Source organism: Myotis myotis, unplaced genomic scaffold (genome assembly GCF_014108235.1).
Source record: "Myotis myotis isolate mMyoMyo1 unplaced genomic scaffold, mMyoMyo1.p scaffold_m19_p_8, whole genome shotgun sequence".
Classification (NCBI taxonomy): Eukaryota; Metazoa; Chordata; class Mammalia; order Chiroptera; family Vespertilionidae; genus Myotis; species Myotis myotis.
This window is the reverse complement of record NW_023416390.1, coordinates 86,845,977-86,856,252: the sequence shown is the minus strand read 5'-3', so window position 1 is coordinate 86,856,252 and position 10,276 is coordinate 86,845,977. Positions and strand designations below refer to the sequence as shown.

The window sequence follows — 10,276 nt, the reverse complement described above, 5'->3', positions numbered from 1 at the left end:
TCAGGGACAGTACCCCAGCTCTGTTATTCTGCTGAGCCCTAGTGTTGCCTGGAGCCACAAGCAGATCTAATACTCTGGTCATGGTCTCTTTCAGCTTCAATATGTTGACATTGAGTTGAATAAAAAATGTCTAACCCTTTAGCTGTGTAGCACTGGTTCCTTTCTTAGAGAGTGAGGGTCGAACGGAGTTTTATGTTTCTTCTTTCATGTCTGGCGTGTATTGGCATTGGCCTCTGCCGGGGTCCCTACCCTTGCTGGTCCTCTGCTTAGAGGTGGTGAGGATGAAAGTCCCTCTGGAGTGGTGTTGAGGGGGATGGCTGAGCCTTAACTCAGTCTTACAAAAACACTGCACTCTCCCTGCCTTCGGGCTCCACCTTAAAAACTTCATTTTACTCCACCCACTGCAGGAGACAACAGCAACAAGTGATCAAGCCTGGGTCTTAAGCTCATAAATAGAAATTAAATATTTTTTAAAAATAATTTTGATAGGAAGAAAACATGAGCATATATATATATATATATATATATATATATATATATTACAAATGTAGATATACTAGCATTCAGAGTCCTGGTTTAATAGTATGTAGATTTTATTGATATTAGATTTAGGGCTCTTAACAGTTCACATATTTTAAATATTTGAAGATTTAAATATTGAGGCTTTAAATCTTAGAGGATTAATATTACATATTTGAGGATTTGGCATCAGGCACTCTGGTGAACTGTTAGTAGCTCTTTTTAATTCATTGCTGCTTATTGAGCACTCCTGGTGGTGAGCCCTGTGTTAGGTGGTAGTGATGCACAGATAAGTCACTTCCCTCAGGGTGCTGGGAGCCAGAGAGCAGATGTACTCCCAGAAGGTCATCACTTTCTTACTCTTCTCTGCATCCCTTACGTCGGGCACTGTTCCTGGCATATTGTGGGTTTGTAAGTGTTCCATGTACAGACAAGAAATAAACGCTAAATAGTGTGACATATAAAATCAACATGAGTACAAAGTAGACTAGGAGGATTAAGAACTAGAAAAAGATAGTTTGTGAACAAAGACATGTGTTTGCATGCTGACCTCTGTATTGTGTTATTGTCTTTTAATCCACTTCTTGCCTGTTCTTTGGTCTGCTCTCATAATCAAGGATCCAGATCTGCTAATCCTGCTGGTGGTAAGCCATTTCTCTTCTTGTTTGTTTGTTGTTTTGTTCGTTCTCTCTCACCCATGTTCCTTGCACAATATTAATTTTTATATTATGAGCTTAATCTTTCTGCATTTTTTCTGTATGTTAAAATCCAAAATTTGAAATAGATTTTCTTTTTCCTTTTACATAGCTTAATGGTTTATGTGTATGCTCAAATTTTATGGGCAAAATTAATGGATCATGAGGTGGGTTCTTCATGGTAATGTGTACTTGTGATTTTTGCAATGAATTTCACTTTAAATTATAGTTAAATCATTATAGAGTACTAATTTTTGTGAGTATGCACCTTAATGATTCATTTGAATGGTGTGTGTGTGTGTGTGTGTGTGTGTGTAATTTCCAGTTAAGTGTTTTTCGAAGGTTCTACCTTTGGCTCATCCTTACTCTGGTAAATAATAATGTGCACTTTGTTTTAGAATTTTATTGCCTTCTGTACTTAAGCAGATGATCTAAGTAAATTACTGCCATTTGGGTGTGTTGATAATTTTGACCCTAAGAAATTGTTATTTAGGTATCTAGTCACTTAGCCATAATAAAAATTACTAAGCATATCATTTGTTTTTATTTTATAATTTATTGCATACATCTCAGAGAATGTGATCTGTATGGCTGCTACTTTTGTAGGTTTTTGGGATTTCCTTTGAGGCTTAGTATACAGTTGGTTTTTGTAGTATATGTGTAAAGGTGAAAAACGTGTATTCCGTTTGTTGAGTTACACTTGTGTCTGTGGAAAGTGTTTATACATGTCTGTATAATTTTGACTACTCTGACAATTTCTGCGAGGTATGTTATTTTTTTTAGTGGTTATTAGTCTTTCTGCGTGGTATATTAATAATTAGGACTTTTTCAATTTCTTCCTGTATTTTTAGTTTTATGTTTTATATTACAAAGCTATGTTATTTGGAGCATAAAGGTTCATGATTATTATATCTTCATGGACAATTTGTTTGTCAATATAATATATCCTCTGTTCTTTTTTTAATGCTGTGTTTTACTCTATTTTGTTGTTTTAGGTATGTTGTTTCTTATAAACAACATACATTTAATTTTTATTTTATTTTTTTTAAAACCAATCCAATCATCTTTGTCTTTTAATAGGTGAATTTAATCTAGCCACATTTATTTTTTTAAGATTTTAAAAAAATATATTTTTATTGATTTCAGAAAGGAAGAAGGAGGGAGAGAGAGATAGAAACATCCATGATGAGAGAGAATCATTGATTAGCTGCTTGCTGCACGCCCTCCCACCCCCGCACTGGGTATCGAGCCCGCAACCCAGGCATGTGCCCTTGACCGGAATTAAACCTGGGACCCTTCACTCCGCTCTACCCACTAAGCCAAACCGGCTAGGGCGTAGCCACATTTATTATGATTACTGATATATTTGAGCTTAGTCCTACCATCTTATTTTGTGATTTTTATTTATCATGTTTCTATTTATTTCTTCCCCTTCTCCCTTTTCTTCAAATTGTTAAATTAATAGAGTTCTCTTGAATCCATTTTCTATAACGACTGTTTAAAAAATTTTTGTTAACATTTATACTTTTCCAGCAGTTATACTTAAAAATTGTGACATACCAACTGTCACAGAAAAAAAGAACAAAACACTAAAGAAATGCCATTGAGATTATTTCTAGAACTTTCCTGTGGAACAGGGAGGCTATTTGTACTCATCCTGCTTTTTGAATCAGAAGTTTTGCAGTTATTTTTGTAGCACAGCACCAGTAACTGTCCATGTATATTCTTTTATGATACCTTAATATTCTTTCATGCTCCTAATGTTTAAAAAAAAAATTAGTACTAACACCAACTACAAAGCTATTTTTATATTTGATCCAAATTAATGTATAAACTGGTTTCTGAAATACTATCATTTATTCCCTGATTACATCCATTATTCAGTTTTGTTTTGCTTCATTTTTAGCTGGCAGCCGGTCAAGTTCTCCAGGGAAATTGTTGGGAAGTGGTTATAGTGGCCTTGCTGGGGGTTCCTCAAGAGGCCCGCCGGTGACACTCCCTTCAGAAAAACGAAGCAAGATTCCCAGAAGTCAGGGATGTAGCCGAGAAACAAGTCCAAACCGAATAGGATTAGGTAAGGATTCTCCAAGACCCTGGAGCACCATTTCCAACTTGGTCAGAATTTTTATCATAATCCAATACCTTTTTCTAATGTGGCAAATAGAGCTTTGTTTTTGAATTGAGGATGCCATTTTGCCTGTGTTAAAAAGACATTTTGATTTGTGCTTTTTATAGATTATGGCATGTTCAGGTTTCAGTTATAACTGCAAAGTGTGTGGGGCTTACCATTTCATATTGATGAGGAAGAATTGTGTCGTTGTGGGTTTTCGTTTTTTAGAGTCATTTTGCAAAATATTAGAATTGGGGGAATGGGCAGGGTTTTCTACTGTACCTGTAGAAGCAATGTTGCTTTTCACTTTTCTTTCACTGATTAGCACTAAGTAGCTATTAACCTAAATTTTCAAAAGCAATTTGTAAGGTCCACATTTATTTTGATTCTGATCTTTTCTAACCTAATTGGTGAAAATAGTCAAAAATATATATACTTACTTTTGCCATAGTATTGTTCAAACATAAAATCCAGGACTAGATGGAAATGAAGTATGTAGTTTTTGTGTTGTAGTATCAAGTTTCATTGTAATAGCATATAGACCTTTTACCTCTATTAAAATCTAATTGTACACTGCTTTTTAATATAAAAGGTAGTAGTCTGTTGTAATATATTATGCAAAATGTATGTTCAAACTCTGTCTTTACCTGCTTTCTAAAGGTAAAAATCTATTAATGTGAAATCAGTGCTATATTTTTTAGTCTTATGGGCTATGTTTCTTATTCATTTATCTCCTTAACAACTTTTACTTGAATGTTTACTGTGATGTGCAATGTACTTTGTTAGACTTCAGGAATGGAAGTAAATGAAATAGATTGAAATTCTGACTTCAAATAGCTTGCGGTCTTAGAGGTGAAAATGTGTAGAGTATAACAAATACGATGACTTGGCCCTCTGGGATCCTTCGGCTCGCTTCCCATGGCGTGGAAGTCCTCAGAATTCCGTAGTACTTGCTACCACTGCACCAAGATGTCTGGCTGAGTTTCTGCTCAGTCACAGTTTTACTTGAAAGCAAGAATTGTCCTAGAAAAGGAGTGTCTACCCCATATCTTCCTTAGTTCCTGCTAGGAGAGGTTCCCCAGAGTAGAACCTGCTGTGGTGAAGTATAAGGTGGGGAGATGAGGAGAAAGGTGTTGTAGGGCAGAGAGGAGCATGTGCAGAGCAGTCAGATAAGCGGGAGCATAGTGCATCCTGGGTAACACAAGTAATTCATAGTTGGCTACAATAAAGGAAGTTGGTTAGGGTGGGGTGGGAGATGAGGGCAGAGGGGCTCTTAGCATCCAGCTCATGGAAGTCCTTGAAAGCTACCTGAGCTAAGAGAAGGCAGAGGCAGAGATGTAAGAAGTAGAATGCATAGGATTTGGTTTGACTAACATTTCCAAAGCAGGTGAGAAATGTAACCAAGCAGTGGTTAGTTAATTAGTTAATTCTACATAATGTCAACGTAAAGTGGCATTACATAGCATGCTGCCTGAGCTGACAAGTTATTTGGATCCAGTAATAACAAGTAATGTGGATAAAATTAGAGAAAATAGTCATGGCTGGAATATATAAATTTCAGAGTTGATTAACATATGTGTGTTTGGATCTGGTTTTGTTTGGAAAATGCATTTGATTTCAAATCTGGGTGTGAGGATTTAAGCTGGTTTTTCCCCATAGTTAATTAAATTCATAGGATGTTTGGCAATCCAGATTAGAGTCATACTTTTAAATTAGGGGTGGGGGAGATTTTACTTTATTTATTAAGGACGCCGTTTTTACCTTCTTGAAATTGGAAAATAAATCAACTTTAATCATCTAACGTAACTTTAGGACCTGATATTCCATGGTCTTAACTATGAAGTTTGTGTTATGGATAGTTGAAAAGACCACATTTAATAAGCTTTTAAAAGAGGTACTATGAAACATCATCCATCAGTAAGAACTAAATAGGAGCCCACTTCCTTCTGAAGAGTTTTTATTTAAGACATTATTTTGAAGCACATTATTTCCTTGATGCTCCCTCCTGTGGATCATCATGGGGGTCAGTTAGTTATATGTCAAGCTTTGAGGTCATACATATAATTCTGAATAAATAGTATTTTATTTAAATATCTGCACATTGGGAGAATAAGAACATACACACAGATATAAAGAGCCATATATGAATAAAATGTACCTTCCCATTTCTGCCTGTGATAATCTTAGAGATTCCAGTTCATAGGATGTCAGATATATTAGCATTTTTTTCAGTAATAGATTGTATATTTCTGTGATCATTTAGTATATACTGGGTATATACCTGTGTATCTAAATATTTTGTTTATTGCTTAGCAACTTTGAATATAAATATTCAAAATAAGAGGGATCATCTTTTAAGAATATTTTGTATAATTCCCAGACTAATTAGTAATTTTAATTATAGCTAAGGTAGGCTTATAATTTGCATTGAGAATTGCTTTTAGTTATCTACAAATTATGTTTGGTTCAGCTATATTTTTTTTGCTTGAAATAATTTTTCTTAAGTAAATTTTCTTTTATCATCTGTGATCAAAATGATACCCAAGCTCTTTTTCATTAGTATTTACTTAAGCAAAATAGGATGCAATTCCAGTAAAATAGCAAAGAAACCAAATAAAACCCTGATACCATGTCTTTTCTTGGCAATTTATTCCTTCATAAACTATTCAACCAAAATAGAAGAATATACTATTTGTGAATTATTTCATTTTTGTCTTTTATTCTTTTTTTGATTAATAATAAAGTCACATAAGTAGCTGACATTCATAGCAATTCTGTTTTAGAAGTTTGCCTTTGTTTTTTTTCTTCTCCTGCTCTTCTATTAAAAAGGCTAAAAGAAAGATTTGAATTTTTGCAGTTTACATTCTGTGAGTATATGTTTAAAATGCTTTTACATTCTCTGCTTTAAAATAGTTTGAAAGAATTAAAAATTAATAATTAACTTCCAGCAGTTAAATTAGACTACTGTGAGCAAAACTAAAACATAATAAAATCTAGACTAGGGAGATAGTTTATGTCTTAATTTCTGGTACTTTTCATTATTCCTCTTGTACTCCTTAAGTTCTGGTAGAATTCTTCCTTAAAAGGCAAAGGTCAGGATTACCCTTAAAACACTATAAAGGTGGAATAAAGCGTCGCTCAGGAAATGAAAACCAATCAAATAGTTTCTCAAGGCTTCCCAGCAATTCGTGTGAGCACAGGACGCCGGAGCTGCCTAAGAACGCCGCTTCAGAGCGTTCAGATAGCAAGTATGTTGATCACTTCTTCCTCTGCGGGCCTTCTCCTCCCTGTGCTCCCATGGAATGTCCCCTTTGGGCACTCGATACAGAGGCAAGTTGATTTGGTGTATTGTTTTTGGTTTTTACCACCTAATTAGTTAGTCCTCGTAAAAATGATTTATTTATGTACTTATTTTAAATCCTTCTTATAGATTGGTCTCTGGAGGAGGTATTATAAGTGTTTTAAATTATCCAACATTTAAACTGTTGATGTCACCACTAAAGGTGCTTTAATGAGGTTTGGAGCAACCATATGGGAAGATTTTGACAAAATCGTAAACGGGATTCTTCTGTGTTACTACTAGCCATATGCTAAAGGAGCCAGGCAGCATGGATGCGCGAAGGAACTTTCTCTTGGTGAAGTACTAGGAGGCTAAACCTTACTAAGAACTGTGCATATTGTTTCCGATCATATCTATCCCTTTATTGTCTGCACGAAGCAGGGAAAGCAGATTTCCCATTGCTGCAGCATGTATGTTAGTTTAAAGGAGGGAGTGAGAGCTGGGTAGAACTTCAGAAGTAATTGGGCGAGAACTCTTAAGAAAATGCTGAGCTAAGCATGACATATGTTAAAAACTATCAGGACTGTTTTTATTACTTTTGACTATGAGTTTTGGAGTAGGCAGTGCAGCAGACGAGATGTTCACGTGTGCCTTTCCTCAGGGAGCCAGAAGTATTACCATGTGTGCCTCACCTCACAGTGTCGTGCTCTTTAAATGCCCACTTTCTCCCTAGCCTTCCTAAGGGGAGCGCGGTGGCCGGGCCAGTGAGTGAGCAGGGCACTGTGAGGTCGCTGCATGAATTGGATGCGGTGTCGACCCTCTGAGCGTAAGCAGTGCTGCTTTGTAGGTTCTCTGCAACTTGTCAGATATTGGCGGTGTCAGCGGATACTCCCTAGCTGTTGTTTTTTAAGAGTTTAGCACCTGCTGGTTTTGCCCTCATTGTAGGAGCTACTCAGAATGTTTCAAACATTGCTGATTGCATACTGCTACTTTGAGTGGAAACTCAGTGCGCCATGTCACTGGCAAGATGAAGGAGAATTTAGGAATTACTAGAGACTTCCAGATGCAGCTCTGTTTTGACTGTTGCTTAGATTGCAGTCCTGTGCTCGCCACTGCGGCCCTGAGCTGTTGGACACCACTCACTCAGCGTTCAGGTCTAATTGAACTCTAGCCCCGAGGAAGACCACAGTCGGAAGTTGGTTGCTTCTCTACCTTTGTAGTCTTTACTGAGGGCTTCACAGTTCTGGTTTGTAAGGTATTCTTGTTGTGGTTTGGCCATACAGTAAACATATCTTTGCTTTAAAATAAATAGGTTATGCTCATTGATGCATTGGTCTGAAAATAGCCATGTTTTTATATCAGTGGATCAAGTTTATTTTTTCCAAAATTTCTAAAGAAGGCACTTCTACCCAGTCGAGAAGAATAGACCCTCTCAAGAGGGAGATCTTTGTTGTCCCCATCCACTGTGACATTGGTGTTTATACGCCTGCAGTATGTCAGGGTGTTTCCAAATACTTTTCCAGTACTGTATTTCTGTTTTCTCAAAATAAAATGAAAAATAAGGCCCTAATGATCTTTTCTGTGATTTTATAGCCAAGTTATATTAGAAACCTTATGCTGTCTATGTGATTGTGTTTTCAGTGTTTTATAATGTGAGTATAATAACATTATCTGTAGATAATCATAAAGTAATTGGCCGTTTTCAGGTCAGTGGAGGGATCTCATGGTGCAGAGACTGGGTTATCAGTGGATCACTATCAGACTGTGTGAGGCTGGAGAGGTGAAGGTGCTTGCGTAAGGACCGCAGGCCGAGTTTTGATTCCCATAGAAAAAGCAGGAATTAATGTCGGGGCAGTAAAAAGGGACAGCAGTCCCAGCTCTTCCTCTCTGTTGGTTCCGATAGTGAAGTGTGTTTGAACGTCTCCACACTCACTCGAGTGCACAGGCTCTCTGGCTGTCAGTCCAGGGGCTTCTCTTTGTAAAGAAGGCCGGGCTGGGAGAGGTGGGCTCTCAGTTAGTTAAGTTCACGGATGGCAGTGCCCAGGACCCTTTTTCTGTTTTTTCCCCTAAATTGAGAACCCGGTGCACATGGAAATGGCTTTGGTCCTTTACCCTCCAGGGGAGAAAGAAGTTTGCCAAAGCCATAACAATGGTCTTTTCTAAAAGACGGAGCTTTTATTTTCTGATGCCGGTTTGTTCTTTGAAAGCTTTCTTTTCATTTTTTACACTGAGGCGCTATTTTACCTTAACACCAAAATTCACAGCTTTCTGAGGCATTGAGCATAGTGGAGTTTTTGTACAAACCTCCTGCTGTTGGCACGGCCGTCAGGAGACGTAGCAGGGGTACATGCTCAGCCATCAGGACAGTGTCGTGATTACATTAATGGAATGTGACTGACATTGTGTGAGTTTTTCTGTCTTCATTAAACTTGTTCACCTTCTCTGAAACCCCTCATGCTGCACACTAGCACGGAGCAGCCGTATCCCTCGACCCAGCATGAGTCAGGGGTGCAGCCGCGATACCAGCCGTGAGAGCAGCCGAGATACAAGCCCTGCTCGGGGCTTCCCTCCACTGGGTGAGTACACGGAGGCGCTGGCTCTCGGAGCATCCTGCCCCTGCTCCAGATGCTGTCCCGGACACTGCCAGGGAATGACCTGCTTTCCCTCCTGCTGTCCTGTGGCCCTTTCTTCTTCCTTTCCTCTTCCTTAGCCACCCTTTGTTGTCCCCCTCTGCATGCTTAAGTTTGGAGCCTTTCCAGTTTTTCAGTATTAGAGGAAAAGCATCACTTCAGTCTGTGCTGTTACTTATGGCCACTTAGCCGGGCAAGCTCATCCGTGTGTTCATTTCTAACATAAGATGAAGCTTAGCCCAAGTTCATTGCTGCTTGAAAGTAGAGCTAATGCAGAGTTTATTCTTACTCATTGAATTTCTATAATTTGTGTTTAATTTTGCCAGAGATTGGGCCATACGTGGTTTAATTCCAAGAAGGAAAAAAATACAAAAACACGATCATGTTTAGGACAGTAAATGTGCTCAGTTTCGGGATGATGACAGTAATTTAAAAAGCAGCATGAATGAAGATACTAGCCATGCTTTTGTTAACGGAGTCATTTCAAAGCTTTCATCCAAGCAATCTGAAAGTAGCTTTTTGATAAATTGCTCAGGTATATAGCTCAATGCAAAACTTCCTGATGTTGCTTGTTCATTAGATAGTGTCATGCTTCCTGGGCTCAAGAGGCGGTTTAATGTCTGTGGCCTGATGCCATCCCAGGACAAAAAATTACAATATTTGGTCATGAGGTGGTGTCAGCACTGTGCCCAGTCACCAGCCAGGCCCCAGCTGGGCTCTTCGTTCCCCATCCCACCCTCAGTTTTTCTCATATCCAGAATTTGTATTGTAACAGTTTCTAGGCTTCAGGAAAACAAGGGGGAAAATGTATCCATTATAGGATATTTTATTTACCTTTTCTTTTTAGCTTTAATAGTTCTGCCTTTCTCTAATATGGACATATAAATTACTTTTTTATGTAGTGCAAATTATTAATCCCCAAAGTCGTCTGTCAGCACAGAAAAGAAATGTTTGTATTCTTCAGTAATTGTGTCTCAGTCCTTTGTCATGTGAAGTGCTGTACAACTGCATGTTTTCCTTTTGATAAGCCGGCAGGAATCGC

At 37.9% G+C, this 10,276-nt stretch overlaps 1 protein-coding gene across 8 annotated transcripts in view; it reads left to right on the top strand.

Annotated features, from left to right (window-relative positions):
* CLASP1 (cytoplasmic linker associated protein 1) overlaps positions 1-10,276 on the top strand; it is a 293,090-nt gene that overhangs the window by 173,347 nt on the left and 109,467 nt on the right. For 5 of the 8 annotated variants that reach the window (XM_036318902.1, XM_036318901.1, XM_036318900.1 and 2 more), the window contains one exon: positions 3,121-3,288. In XM_036318902.1, coding sequence (XP_036174795.1) covers positions 3,121-3,288 — 168 coding nt within the window. Of the gene's footprint in view, positions 1-1,136; positions 1,164-3,120; positions 3,289-9,072; positions 9,181-10,276 lie in introns of all 8 variants that reach the window. The other 3 variants (XM_036318897.1, XM_036318904.1, XM_036318898.1) reach the window with 2 other exon arrangements.